The following is a 15,656-nucleotide window of genomic DNA, read 5'->3' as shown; positions in this document are numbered from 1 at the left end:
ATCTATAATGGGAAAATCAACCTCTCTGACTCCTGTGTAATTGGATTTGCTGGGTCTCGTGCTGAATCAGAGCCCAGTGGGTAGCACAAAGCTTGTTAAGATTGGACAAGCATTGACGGGGCGGAGGAGAGGTGGGGCAACGGCAGAAGTAACCTTGACAACTTTTCTCGAGTGGAGACTGAATTATTTATTGTGCTGAACACTCAACAGCTCATCCATTACAGTCAATTGACTCAAAGCTTCCCAGACACCAATTAGGTCATTAAGTGACTGGAGCTTTAGTTTCTTTTTCTCCTAAAAGTCACCAGAGAAACAAAGATGGCTGGAGAAGGTTTGATTGCATGACTCCAGTCATGCAATCAAACACATTGTAGGGTGCAAAAGTTTTCATTCTCCTTGGAGTTTTTCCACTTTTATTTTTTTTTGCATCCTACCAACAAAATTCAATATGTCTTAATGTTGAATTATATTTACAGACAAACATGAATGGATGCACACTTCTGAAGTGGAAAAATATGCATCCTTTTCTAACTTTTTATAAATAAAAATCCACCCTCTTTAGCCCTGATCAATCTACTTTACTTAAATACCTTCACATGTGACCGAATGAGTCATTTTGACATGGATCCAGTTGTTTTGTGAAGGCCTTTATTACTGGAGAAATAGTATCAAGAAGAGCAAGGAACTCACCAGAGAGGCCACGAATTAAGTTATGGAGAAGTTTAAAGCAGGGTTAGGTTATGAAACCCCCCCAAACTGACAGACTGAGCAACGAGAGCACTGATCAGATAAGCAGCGAAGAGGTTTTTGGAGAAGTTTCAGCAACTCGCAACTCTGTCGAGAAAATCTATATTAGTCACAAACTCTGTCCTCTATGGAAGAGCAGCAAGAAGAAAATCATTGTTTTTAGAAAGCTACAAAATGTTCAATTTGCTTTTTGCCACATCTTTGCTATGAAATACGATGAACTTGATGAAGAAATTGGTTAGATTATAAAAAAAAGTATTATTTTTGGGTTGATATACAATATATACATGCATGGTGTTGGCAGCATTGTGGTATGAGATATTTTCTTCATCAGAGACAGTGAAGTTGATCTGATTTGACATATAGACAGATAAACAGAGGAAAATACTCAAATAAGACCTGCTGCAAAACGCTAATCCAAGCCATCTGATTGTAACGCTGTTGTAACTCTGACTGTGTGTTTAAGGCTAACGTCCTGCTCAAAGGGGAACTTTTTCCCCCCCGTGTCAAAATAGTTGCAGGTGTTGAAATGTTCCAGTCAAATCCTAGACTTACTTCTGACAGAGAATCTGTGACAAGACTAAAAAAACTGATGCTAACAGACATCAGTCTGGCCAAGTTTGAATTCGGAAAGAACCGTACGTAAAAAAAAAAAAGTCTGTCTCTAAATGTACAACGCTGAAAGAGGCATATCCCCTAAAAAAGATTCAAAACTGAAATTACATCAAAAATTGATTCTTAAAGTATTAATTGAGTGAGGGAGCTGAGAGGACTTCAAGATTGAAACACACAAGCCCCCCGATGATGACTGGGACCCACAGTGGCTCACAGATCAGAAACCAGACCTGACATGTCACAGAAGAAATAATGTAACTGGGAGCTTCTTGTTGTGGTTGTGATGTAATGGAGATTGGAGAGAGAACGAGAGAGGTAAAGGGTGATAAGTTGGTGTGCTTTGGATCTTGTTTCTGTCTTGTTACGTTACACTAAGATAGCCAGGTAAGCACTGAATAAGATCTCTCCGTCTCTCCACCTTCTGAGACATGAATCATTAAGCAGCACCCTGAGCTTCAGGGCATCAGTACATTTGTTCACTGGATTCCACATAAACTTCACCAACATTATACTGACACCACAAACAACATGAAAGAAGGACGGGACGAAAAGACAGTAAACAGGCTGCTGTGGAAAACAGTCTAGAGGTTCACTGATAGCCTCCATGCAAACAGACACAGGAGGACTCTCTATTTTCGTCTAACTTCTCCAGAAAGAAGGGAAGCCTTCAGCTTTGGAGCTGCGCGGAAACTCAGCGTCCGGATAGGAGACTAACAAAGCTTCGGAAATGCAGGTTTGATTTTGTTTTAAGTGACTGAAAAAAGTTCACGTTACCTCTAAATTTTACTCAGCTCATGTATTGCTCCCCTTGGGGATTCTTGGGAATTTTTTTTTTCCTTTGGTAAAATTAGATAAGAAATTTAAAACTGAAAAATGTGAAGAAAATCCAACTTCTCAAACACCAAAAGAATAGAGAATGCAACTGCAGGTGGATCAGTTTTAAAATTAGAAAGATACATTTGTTATTTATCAAGTAATCTAATTAAAAGCTACATTTGTTACAGCTCTTGGGTAAAATGTTCATGTTGATAGTACATTTCTTATGCTTGGTTTGTGCTATTTTTACATGTTTTTTATGTTTTTCTTTAATTTGTAAAAATATTTGTGAACTTTTTCACACTGTAGTTTCATTTCTAACTTGTTTTTAGGTAAAAAAAAAAAAAAAAAAAAAGAGTACTGAAGTAATATGCTATTTATGATCTTAATCTGCCAGCAACAGCTCACTTGTAGTTGCTAATATCAAAGTAGCAGATAGATTTGTAAGACGCCTCTCTGCTTACGCTGAGGTCAACAGCTGACATTTTTTCCATTGTAAGAGGGGGATAAATTCTCTTGTCTGTGAGTAAATTAATGAAGCGAATCAGCAGGTAACAACGGCTCCCCGCTCCACCTCCCCCTCTTTCATGAGAAGATAACTCCACTTCTCAACACCGATGAGGTCACTCCGTCTCAGGCGACAATGACACTCTAGACCAAGTTCAGGGACCATCTCTTAATTAAAATACACTTGCTTACTCTCTGAGGCGATTCACCTGATCTGACAGTGGCTTTCGGGGATTCATTACACAATCTCACTTTCCACGCTGTGTCAGATTGGATGGTCTATTGTGTAACTGAACTGGTCAGTATGCATTTTAGGTGCTTTTCAATAAATCAGAATCTCATTAAAAAGTGAACTTTTTTAAACAGATGCGAGCAGCATAGCTCAAGGGTTTATTTCTGTTGGTTTTGATGACCACGGCTTGCAATAGAGCAAAGAATGACAAGCTTATAAAAACGTTGATTTACCCAGAAATTTTAAAAATTGCATTAAATAAAAACAAATAAAAAAAATACAGAAATCTCAGTCTATGTAAAGATGCATCCATGTCTTGTACTGCACTGTATCTGCACCGGCACTTGGATGGGCTTCAATGGATGATGCTGTGGTGGTGTTTTGATATTGGTAATATGGCTCATTGCCCAGGGCATCAATGTGTGAGAAAAATAAAAACGTCAGTTGCATCTGAACAAGATTTCTATTGCTTCTAGTCATTGCTATTCAATACTGAATGGGATGTCTGTGCTCGGTTTAAGCACTGTTAGCTCAGTCCACACTTTGTGAATCTCCTGCAGCATTTGGATGCATCTCTGCCCCAATACTGCAGAAACAAATAGGTGAATTACCTGTTTGCACATCAAGTTTTGAGACCTGTGAGCCATTAATTTTATACGTAAGAAGCTGCAGTGTCCATATTGTATGTCTCCATTTCCCTGCCGCATTTTTCCTTTCTTTTAATTTTCCATTGATATGGTTGAATATTGAACTCTGTCAACAACCAGCTTCTTTAGAAACCTCTGGAGTTTTAATCTTGTTGTCAAAGATGCAATTGACTCTTTGGTGGATTAGGTGCGGTTTGGCTCTCTTCTGTGTACCAATATTCCTTTCTCAGTTTGTTTACAGATTTGGACATCTGATTATATAAAATTTTTCTTATTTTTCTGCTGTAATTCCTCAACCTTGTCATTTTTTGCTCTATTGCAAGAATTTAACTTGTGAGAAACTAAATTAAGGGGTTTCCATTATCTGTAAGCCATATTCATCACAATCACCAGCATCAAATAAATTAATCCGAGTTTGAGATTCACCTTGTGAATGGAATTGCCGAAATGAACTTTTAAGAAATAAACTTTTAATGGTTATCTAATCTATTTTGATGCACCCGTGTTCACGAGGCTATATAGAGAACCTCTCCAGTTGCCAGGTTCCTCATCATGTTCATACGCCATTGTCCTCCTGCACTGAGAACGCCCAGTTAGTGTTCAGCTTTTCAGGGCCGGTGTCATTAAAAACACTTCTGCTTTCTGCAAAAGAATGAGCTGAACGAAAACGGCAAACCTCCAGATTTGCTCCGAAAGGCCGAAAACACCGGCATTATCATCACCTCTGAATTAATCAATCTCCTGACAGCAGCTTATCTGCCCATGTTATTGCTTGTAACACTGTATGGCAACCCGAAGTCACGCTGTCCCAGCAGATTGTCCCCGTTTGCTGCCCAGAGAGAAGTTTGTTCCCATGAAAGAAGGGGGTGTCACAGATACCCTGGAGTAGCGACACCACCATCATATCAGCAGATTGATTCTGACGTCCAAAAAAGGGTTCCTTCAATGATATTGTTCACCTGTCTCATAGGCTTAAAGTGGGTGAGTGGGAGGGGAGTGCTGTGGGAAGGGGGTCGTGTGAGGGTTATTGGTGGGGAGCACAGGGTGAGGCGTATTGTTCAAGTAAGGGTTGAGAAGACTGGGGGTGCCGTGCTGACAGGTGGGAAAAAAAAAAACACTCATCTGACTAGCCTCCTCTGTCCGTCCATGGGGCCCCATATGAGCAAAGTAATGGAGTCCAAATTACAGCACAAGATTGCCAAGAACAAGGGTCTATTGTTTGCCCTCGGGGCACACTGGAGCACCCTAAATGAGTGTCACAGCAAGCAGCAGGGCACGGACCGTTACTGCGCTATTTAGTCTGTCTCGTTGTCTCAAGACGGACCCGTTTCAGAGGTTCTCAGATCAGACAAATACTGCTCCCCTCCGCCCTCTCCTGCCTTCACCCCTTCCTCTGTACAGCCACCCCCCGCCCCACCCACAACTCCTCACCCCCAAAATAGGCCAAATCTCCTCCATTGTGTTTCGACTGCCTAGTGTGAAATTCACTGTGACGTTAAATGTTTTCTAATGAATAATTACTGAATGGATATGCAGGGAGAATATGTGTAATGGATTGTAGACTGCATTTTAAAGACGTCTGTTTTGTCTCTCCTCCGTGGTATTTACAGGACAAAAAGCCCCTCGGCCGTTCTCAGAAGAAACGAGGGCCATAGGAGGAGGACGGACGGATGAGGGAGGGGGAAAGGAGGGCTTTGTGTCAATTAGATCCAATGGATTATCTTTTTTTTAATGTTTTTAGAGAGAGAGTTGGGAATCAAAGGATTTCTGCTTCCAAAGAGGGAGTGAAAAAAAAAAAAAATAAAACCAACAAAAGCTGTGAAAACCTTTGGTCAAAGTGTTGGTGCTGTGAATGCTAAACAGATTGGTGGAATTTTTTTCCCACTATACTTCTAAAACACGCCGCTGTTTCAGGCTCTGCCAGTCCATTTTGCACTCTGTGTAGTGTTTAGTTGGAGCATCAGCTCAATTGAATGAACGGCTGCTAGCCAAGGTCCCTGTGAATGGTGTAGCAATTATCTTCTGTTTGTTCATATGAATAATCAAAGCCATTGGTATAGATCCACAAAATAGACTGTATGTGCCTTTTCTGGTCTTTGCTCCCCCTTGGAGTTGTTTACTGAAACATGCGTTCATCCAGATGGAGATGTCAAAACAGATTTCTTGAAACTTTTTATCCATTCATAATTGTCGCATGTGTTGTTTATAACTGTTGCATTTGTTTTTATTATGCCCAATTTTCTCCTATTTGTAGAATAAAACGAACTAGCAAACACTATTCAGGTAATTAAAGTTAAATAGTATAAAATAAAAATGTACTAAGAAATAGATCACACAACATTGGGTTAACAGTAAACAACAATTTACCATCTCAGGAGCTTTTAGCAGAGTACTGAGCTGCGGGATGACTGATGCTTGTTGCACAGGGTCGGCTGGACGTGGAGGGTGCCCTGACCGCCAGGGACCGAGTGGGAATCCAGGACTTTGTCCTTCTGGATGAAACCACAGAAGTGGCTGTGATCAGCAATCTGAAGAAACGTTTCAGCAAGGATCTAATCTATGTGAGTTCCAGAAAAAAGAAAATCCACATCTAAATTAAATCATGTGTTTTGAATGATGAAATAAGTACTGTTTTCACTCTGTTGTGTCCTTAGACTTACATTGGCACACTGATTGTGTCTGTGAATCCATACAAGGACCTGGACATCTACAGTAAGAAACAGATGGATGTCTACATGGGTGTCAACTTTTTTGAGCTTCCACCACATATGTGAGTTTTTGATGGGCATCCAAACTGTGTACACCAGGGGTCCCCAAGCTATGGCCCGTGGGCCGGATCCAGCCCGCCTCCTCATTTGGTCCGGCCCCCTGAACAATACCAGAGAGCATTCAGTGTTTTTTTTTCATATATATGTGGATTTTTCTTCAACCACCATGGGGGCTCTTGAGCAGATATGAAACTTAGTTTCCCTCAATGGAATATATACTAGTCAGTACCAGTCACCGTTTCGCTCACGGTTTTTTTCCATTTGCACTCTCGGTAAAAATCTATCTACAAACGCGATTATGTTGTCGGCAGTAATCCAGAACCCCCCCCCCCCCCCCCCCCCCACGTCAACAAAAGTTTTCTAAGGTTTCTTTCTCGAAAAACTAAGACCGGCCCCCGACCAGAAAAGGGAACAGTTATGTGGCCCTCGCAGGAAAAAGTTTGGGGACCCCTGGTGTACACTGTTCAATAAGAGTGTAAATAAAGTCAATAAAATCTTTAACTCTATCCTGTAGCAAACAAACAAAAAAAAAATGGTTAAAAAATTTCAGCTGGAAATGTACTCATGGGATTATTAAAGAAAAATAAAAGAAAAAATATCCTTTATCAAAATCCTGTTTTCAGAAATGACTTGAAAGATTTGGGATTTTACTGACCAGGAACAAAAAAAATCTACGTCATTTTTTAAGGTGGTTTGCCCAAATCAAGAGTGTCCTTTTTGTTTTAGTTTATTAAGAAAGGCAAAGTCAATTAAAAATGTCCACAATAATTCTTTGGATCTGAACATAATCTGCATTGTAAAGAAAATAAATCTTATTATCTTGCTATAAATCTTGCTATATTACTCTATAAATGTATATAATCACCAATCCATATAAATCTTGTCGTTTTAAACCTGTTAACGCATATTTGCCTAACTAGACCTTTGATGTGTAACAGTTCTTATCTATCCATCCAGCTATGCCTTGGCTGATAATGCCTACCACACCATGCTGACAGAGTTCAACAATCACTTCATCCTCATCTCTGGTGAGAGTGGAGCAGGAAAAACTGAGGCCTCAAAGAAGATCCTGCAGTATTATGCCGTCAGCTGCCCAAGCACCACTTTAATGAACACCGTCAGAGACAAGATGCTCATGTCCAACCCTGTCTTAGAGGTTCAATGGTTGCTTCTAATTTTATCAGAACATCGGCTGTGCATTTAAATAAGAGGTGATTGTGACGATTATTCTGAATAAAAGAGCTTTCTTTTTTACTATTAAAGGCTTTTGGGAATGCAAAAACTCTGAAAAATGACAACTCAAGTCGGTTTGGGAAATACATGGATATTCAGTTCGACAGTCAGGTAAGGACTCAAGCAAATGCTGCTGTGGGAAAAAATATATATATCAGTAAAAAAAGAAACAAGGATCAAAACAATTAAAACATGTTTTTTTTTCTTTTACCTTACAAAGCCAATGAAAAGAAAGCAAAGTCAGCATTGCATATAATGTTAAGATGATCAAATGTAAATCTTGATGCCTGAAGGGGGATGCTGTTGGAGGCCACATCCTGAACTACCTGCTGGAGAAATCGAGGGTTGTGCACCAGAATCATGGAGAAAGGAACTTCCACGTTTTCTACCAGCTGGTGGAAGGAGGATCCGATGACCTGCTGACGCAGCTGGGCCTTGAGAGAGACGTCCAGCATTACTACTACCTAACGCAGGTTTGCATGGCTTCAGAAGAGCACTCTTAATTATGACGACTATAAATATTTTACAGTTGTGTGTTCTTTGTTTCCAACAGGGGGAATGTGCCATTGTGTCGTCTATTAATGACAAAAACGACTGGAAGTCTGTCAAAAATGCCCTGCAAGTCATTGAATTTGATGAAACTAACACCAATGTAAGTTGAATGGCTTTGCTTGAACCAGTATTAACATGAACATGTTGGTAAAAGACAACCAAAAAAAACCTGAGTGTCTCTGTGCAGCATCTGTTTAGGGTGGTTGCGAGTGTTCTCCATTTGGGAAATGTTCACTTTGATCCGGACAGTAAAGGTCACGCCCTCCTGAAGAACAACACGGAGCTGAACTGGGTTTCAGATGTAAGGAAAGCAAACATTCCTGAGTTTGATGTCCAGACGAGGCTCAGAAATCCATCTGGCGACTCATTTCAGTTTCCTTCACAGCTCCTGGGGGTGGATGCCAACAGCCTTAAGGAAGGACTTACATTCAGAAAGATTGAAGCCAAAACAGAGCAGGTGGACAGACACCAAAGCCTCTTTTACTCTCATTAGGTGACAAAACTGTGTTTCTCCCAACTACAACTGTGACTTTTAAATAAAAATATTTTTAAGGTCCTCAGTCCATTCACAATAGACCACGCCATCTATGTCAGAGACGCCCTGGCCAAAGCCATCTACGGACAGACTTTTACCTGGCTGGTCAACAGGATTAATGAGTCCATGGAGAACAAGGTATGATGTAAAAGCTTACATACCGGTTTTTATTTTCAAAGCTAAAACATAAACACCCCTTGAACTTTTTACATTTTTCCTTTTGCAACCACAAAATTCAATGCATTTTTATGGCATTCTCAAAAATAAAAAAAAATCTGAGATAATTAAAGAGTCATAACCCACAGGTAGCAACATTTCTGCTAACTTAGGCTTGTTTTCACTGGTTTTTACTTAAGGTATTAGAGCAAATTCACACCACACTTGTAATTTAAAAGAAAAGTAAAAAAAAAAAACAACAACAAAAAGAACTATGCATCATTTTCCCATCACTTCTTCTTGCATGATGTACTCTCAATAAAACTCCAGATAAAATACAGCTACGTTTATGGCTGTGACATAACAACATGTGGAAACATTCAAGGGGTGAGAACTATGGATTTATATTTATATTTATTTTATTTATATATTTATTCTTTTATTTATCTATTTATTATTTTATTTCTTATTTTGTCAGTTTTGGTCCTACAAAAATATATTTATGCTTTTATTTCTTATCAAAATATATATTTATTCTTTTATTTTTATACTTTTATTCTTTTATTTATATATTTATTCTTTTATTTTTTATTATGTCGGTTTTGGTCCTCCATAGAGAATAGTTTATTAAAGTTCAGTATTTTATAGCAATATTTTCCGCTAGGACTCTTCACGGAAGACTGTTATCGGGCTTCTGGACATATATGGATTTGAGGTGTTCTATGTTAACAGGTGAGCTGCATTCTCCGATAGTTGATTCTGTGATAAATATATAACACGTTTTTGCCCAATGCTACCATCATACATGAGCTTTGCACAAAAAACACAGAAATATTTGCCCTCTTTGTCGTCAGTTTTGAACAGTTCTGTATAAACTATTGCAACGAGAAGCTGCAGCAGCTTTTCATCCAGCTGACGCTCAAAGCTGAGCAGGAAGAATACGAAGCTGAGGGAATTGAGGTGAGACTGATCAAAGCATGGAAAAAGAAAAAGCAAAATGAATGATCATCAACATTTTCTAGCTTTATTCTAAGTGGTTTGTTCTCAAAGTGGGAGCCGGTTCAGTTCTTCAACAATAAGATCATCTGTGACCTGGTTGAGGAGAAACACAGAGGAATCATATCGATACTGGTGTGTAATCCTCAGAAGTCTTTTCACATAAATGCAGTCGTATTTGTCCATATTTTTGTAGTAAAAATTTTGTTTTTGTTATCTTTAATATTTTATGAAATCACATGCTTTCATTAGCTGTAAGTGGGAAACCATCATTGTATTAGACTTGGGGAATTAAATTGCTGAAATAAAGGAACTTTTCATTAATACGCTAATTTACTGAATATGGCTGTATAAGTGATGTTTAACAATAATAAAATAAATACCTGAATCTGATTCTGCAGGATGAAGAGTGTCTCAGGCCAGGAGATGCCACCGATCTCACCTTTCTGGAGAGATTAGAAGAAAAGATGGGCAATCACCCGCACTTTGTGACGTGAGTTAAATTTTGTAGCATTATTAGCGACCACAAACATCAGGTTTCTGCTCAGTGGAGTGGACTGTGCCTTCATGAAGACAAAGAGTTATGGTTCACCTCTGACTCTGTTTCCACCTCTTTGACTGCAGACACAAACTGGCCGACAAAATGACACGGAAGACTCTGGAGAGGGGAGATTTCAGACTCCTGCATTACGCCGGGGAGGTCACTTACTGCGTTGTGGGTAAAATAAAACCACAGTCCAGAGGCCATTTTCACATTAACATCTGGACTGCAGTAATTTCATAGTGGCAGTCCTTTAACTTTGAGATTTTTTTTTTTGATTTTTTACATTTTTAGGTTTTCTTGACAAAAATAATGACCTGTTATACAGAAACATAACAAATGTAAGTACGGATTTTTGCACCTCTAATTATTGAGATACAGATATGTAACCAAAACGTATGTTGTTGCAAGACTGCAGTAAATTAAAACAAGATATGGATGGATGATATTTAACAATTCATTATCTTGATGTAAACATGCACTAATGTGGATTCTCACTTCTTTTTAAAGCTGGTGTGTCAGTCAAAAAATACGATTGTCAGGGAGTGCTTCTCTGCTGTGGACACAACAAACAAGAGGAGACCAGAGACAGTAAGTTCATCTGTGTTCTTATTGGTAACAATAAAATGTAAAATTGTTCATGCACTGATGATGCAACAAACATCTTTGATGAATTTTTACAGACACCAATTGGGTATTTGGCCACTGTTCCTATCAGAAATGGCGCAGCTTATCTCAGTTAACTGGTTTCCAGGCATGGAGCCATTTTAATTCCACATAAAGTATTTTCAGGATGAAGCTCTTTGAAGAGGCCATTGAACTATCGTACACAAAAGGGAATAAAGGAAAACTACATCCAAATTGATCAACTTCACCTAAAATCAAGAAGCTGGTAATTAAACTTGGATAAAATCGAATGTTCTAACAGGACACTGATCCAGATCAGGTATCGTTAAGCAGACTTAATAAAAATATTGTGGACGCCAACTGATTTGTATGGACTTTGCCAATTCTGGTCAGAAAAGTGGTGAAATGTTCCACCAGAATGATTCCTTGAGCTTGCTGTGACTACAGAAAATGTCTGGTGTTTCTGCAGTTTGCTAAAAGACATCGTATTTAAGAATATGTAAGAAACATGTATATAAGAATACATACAGATGTATGCAAATAATTAAGCCTATATCCATAATTTATATCCCTTGAAGACTGGCGATAATACATTCTGACTGACAAGGCAAAATCTGTTATCCACAATCGGACTAAAAGTCTTAATTGATACATGATGTATCTGCCAATTGAACTGACGGTACGGCTGTGTCTGTAGGTAGCGACCCAGTTTAAGAACAGCCTGCAGAAGCTCACAGAGATGCTCATGGCTAAAGAGGCCTGGTACATACGCTGTCTAAAGTCCAATGAGTCCAAGCAGCCAGGTATGTCAGCTCAGAAAAGGTCAATAGAATCAACACGGTCGTTTTATGATCGCTGTCATCCAATCACAGGACAGTTTGATGAAGCATTGATCAGACACCAGGTGAAGTACCTGGGCCTGATGGAGCATCTCAGAGTCAGAAGAGCTGGTTTTGCTTACCGTCGGAAGTATGAGGACTTCTTAAAGAGGTCCTGCAAGAACATATCTTTTCCCATGAATTTGTGCTCGATTTCATGTGTGTAAACGTTTCCTGTGTGTGTTTACCTGGCTCATGTCACAGATACAAACCCCTGTGTCCGGCCACCTGGCCTCACTGGAGAGGAATACCTGCTGATGGGGTTGAACTGCTGGTTCAACACCTGGGCTACCTGCCTGATGAGTACAAGATGGGAAGGTGAAGAAAACTTTCTAATTCAGCCTAAAAAATACCCAGTAAGCCAGTTTAGGCAAAAATTACAATACTTGATTGGATTTTTATAGAACCAAGATCTTCATCCGTCATCCCAGGACCCTTTATGCCACAGAGGATGCTTACGAGAAATGCAAACATGACTTGGGTGAGTTTAATTCAAATCTCAAATCAAATCTTTATTATTACTGCTTAAGGCTTTTAATGGTTTTGTATGCTTTGGATTTGCAGCATCAAAACTTCAGGCCAAGTATAAAGGATACAAAGTGAAGGGAGAGTTCAAGAAACAGAAAGAGGCTGGTAAATATCAGAACATGAAACAGACTGGTGCTTAAATATTTGCCAACCATGAAGATAACTTTGATACCAGCACCATACACTGGGTTGGAAAAGAAGTTTTTATGCTAAGAATATCTATCACATCTCCAACAGCAAGTGATTAAAAAACAGACATTATGTTTTAGACTTAGGAACATTTCACAGATATTCAAACCTCTGACTTTGCTGAAGTGCAAGCAAACGTAACTTTCATTTCATGTCTTCAGCAACAAAGATTGAGACGTGTTGGAGAGGAGCACAGGCCAGGAAGGAGAAAGAGAAAAGAGCATGGGCTGTAAAGGTCATCAAGAAGTAAGCAAAATAATAATAATAATAATAATAATAATAATAATAATAATAATAATAATAATAATAATAATAATAATAATAATAATAATAATGGCACCCTAAGTCTAAATGTCATCACATCATTTAATCTAAATTGCATTTTGTTCTCCTGTTTTAGGTTCATCAAAGCCTACATAAACAGAGGGGAAGCAAAAAGCACAGATAACTCAGAGTACCTGGCCTTTGTGAGACAAAGCTACTTGAACAGGCTGAAAAACAATCTGCCAAAGACAGTTTTGGATAAGACAACCTGGCTAACTCCCCCAGCTGTGCTCACTGAGGTAATTCAACGTTTGTTTGTTTCAACGCAGCCTGATGGAAAGTCAACTTTTGGCTCTGAGGATGATTTTATTGCTTTGTTAAAGGCATCAGAGATACTGCGGAAGCTTCACTACCGTCTGATGGTGCGGAAATATGTGCGAGGAATCCCACCACAGAAAAAAGCACAAGTAAGAAACGCTAACCACAACATACATATAAGACAAAAATAAAATGCTCTGTTTTTTTTGCTTTAGTAGTTAATATTTTTTTTCGTTCTTTCAGCTTCAAATGAAAGTTGTCACCAGCGCGATCTTCAAAGGCAAAAAGGAAAGTTATCCACCAAGCATCGCTCAACCTTTCTTGGACACAAGAATCAGTGAGTTTCAAATAAAACAGCTCCACACACTTCTGTTTCCAGACGGTCACATACATGCATGGTCTGTCTTCTCCAGGCGAACAAGAGATAAACATCCGGGTTCTGAGTATGATTCGCAATGAGCAGATTAAGGTAATGGGATGAAATGACCAGCTTGACGTAATCCAGCACCAAATCAAGCGCTGAGTGATTTGGGTTCTGTGTTTCTGCAGTACAGTGTCCCCGTCATTAAGTACGACAGAAACGGCTTCAAACCAAGGCCAAGGCAGCTCATCCTCACCAAGACTGCTGCCCATCTGGTGGAGGAAGCCAAGATCAAACGGCGAGTGTCGTACAGTTCTCTCAAAGGTCTGAGCTACATTCAATTATTCAGTGGTTAACATTATTATCATTATTATTATTATTATTATTATTATTATTATTAGTGTTCTCATGGAGGGCAAAAATTGAGTTTGGACTTGTTGCAGGGATATCTGTAAGCAACTTAAGCGATGGCATCATTGTAATTCATATAACTTGTGAAGACCCCAAACAAAAGGTGAGTATTTTTTTTATTTTATTTTATTACATTACACACAATGTATTTTATTGGGATTTCATGTAATAAATCAACTAAAGCTGGTGAATTAATTTTGTAGTATTTTTGAAATGGAATGAAAAGGATACAGGACCATGTATTTTTATTTTTTTACAAATCTGAAAAGTGGGGTGTGTGTTTCTATTCAGCCTTCTTACTCTGATACTCTTAAAGAAATTCTGTGCAACCAAAAGGCTTCAGATGGAGCCCAACTTTATTTAATGTAATGTCAGTATAAATCCTGCTGGTTTGTGAAGGTTTCCGAGGTTAGAGGACATTAATGAAACCCAGCATCAGATGAGTCAGATATAAAGGCTGTGGAGAAGCAGAGCTACCCCATAAACAAAATTTTTAAAAATTCCAAGCTTTGAACATGTCACAGAGAGCTTTTCAATCCAATTCCTGAAAACGTAAAGAGAGTGGAACAATTGCATTTCTACCAAAACAGAGGCATCCATCTAAATTGAGCAAGGAGAGGATTAATCAGAGAAGGTTCAAGGTAACTCTGGAGGAGCTGCAGAGATCCACAGCTGGGTTGGACATCTGTTAACATACACCCACAGCTCCAACAATGAGGATTAATCAAAGCATATTTGTGCCTAAAACTCCCCAGTGAAAGCAAAAGAACTAAATCCAACTAAGAATCTTCAAGGTTTGAAAATTGCTGACATTCTCAATTTAATGTGAGGTTGAGTTAAAAAAAAAAAAAAGAACAATAGACAGAAATGTCATCATCAAGATGTGGAAAGTGATCAGACTTACTCCAAAAGATTTGCTGTTAACTGCAGTGACTGTTTTACTCAACGTTTGACTCTTTTGAATACAAATACATGACACAATGTAAGATCTGGGTTTGTATTTTTTACTTAAACCGACACTGATCATGACTATGGTAATACAGAAATTATTCTAATGATGACTAAGTTTGTGAAGATTCAGAAACATTAAAACTTATACATTTCCTGGTAAAAAAAAAAACTAGCAAGATCATTTGTCACTCTGTTTGTCTCAGGGAGATCTGATCATACAGTGTGATCACCTGTATGAGTTTTTAACAAAACTCAGCATCATTGCTAACAAACAGGATGCAATCAAAGTGGTTCAGGGCAGGTGAGTTCAAGATATGAAAACTACACACCTGGTTTTGCCATTCAGATTGACTCAACAACTTTGGCGTTTTTCAGCATTAAGCTCGAAATCCAGTCTGGCAAAGAGAGCGCAGTGGACTTTACCACAGGGCAGGAGGCCATGGTGTACAAAGCCAAGAATGGACACCTGATGGTGGTGAGTAAAAACAAATAATCACATCTTTAAATTCACCTGGAGAATAAGAAAAAAACAAACCACTTTTTTTTTTTTGCTGCAGGTTGCAACACGAACAAAGACACGGTAACATGTGAGGACACGCAAGAAGCCCCTGCATATTTAATCAGGAGACCCCTTAGGAGAGGATCATGTCCACAGGATACACACCCAACCTGAAACAGCTGCATCGCTCATCGGACAGAAACACACTTTTCATCTGTTTTAGGTCAAGTTAATTTCCAGTACAATATTTACCTACAATAAAACTACAGTTTGATATATTATCTA

At 38.8% G+C, this 15,656-nt stretch overlaps 1 protein-coding gene across 1 annotated transcript; it reads left to right on the top strand.

Annotated features, from left to right (window-relative positions):
- The first annotated feature begins 5,975 nt into the window (after nt 1-5,975).
- On the top strand, nt 5,976-15,654 carry myo1ha (myosin IHa). The gene is made up of 31 exons (XM_014988204.2): nt 5,976-6,125; nt 6,219-6,334; nt 7,290-7,488; nt 7,596-7,676; nt 7,859-8,038; nt 8,119-8,217; nt 8,305-8,418; nt 8,503-8,574; nt 8,671-8,790; nt 9,473-9,540; nt 9,663-9,768; nt 9,859-9,939; nt 10,206-10,297; nt 10,429-10,523; nt 10,640-10,686; nt 10,856-10,936; nt 11,670-11,775; nt 11,845-11,962; nt 12,055-12,168; nt 12,255-12,331; nt 12,415-12,483; nt 12,729-12,813; nt 12,968-13,130; nt 13,215-13,298; nt 13,393-13,486; nt 13,563-13,618; nt 13,699-13,834; nt 13,954-14,024; nt 15,076-15,173; nt 15,248-15,347; nt 15,430-15,654. The coding sequence occupies exons 1-31, from the start codon at nt 5,976-5,978 to the stop codon at nt 15,454-15,456; spliced, it is 3,099 nt and encodes a 1,032-aa protein (XP_014843690.1). The 3' UTR covers nt 15,457-15,654.
- The last annotated feature ends 2 nt before the right edge of the window (nt 15,655-15,656 follow it).

Source organism: Poecilia mexicana, unplaced genomic scaffold (genome assembly GCF_051168715.1).
Source record: "Poecilia mexicana isolate PSO_F unplaced genomic scaffold, ASM5116871v1 scaffold_9, whole genome shotgun sequence".
Lineage (NCBI taxonomy): Eukaryota > Metazoa > Chordata > Actinopteri > Cyprinodontiformes > Poeciliidae > Poecilia > Poecilia mexicana.
Note: the sequence above shows the minus strand (reverse complement) of the source record. Positions and strands in the feature narration are given on the sequence as shown.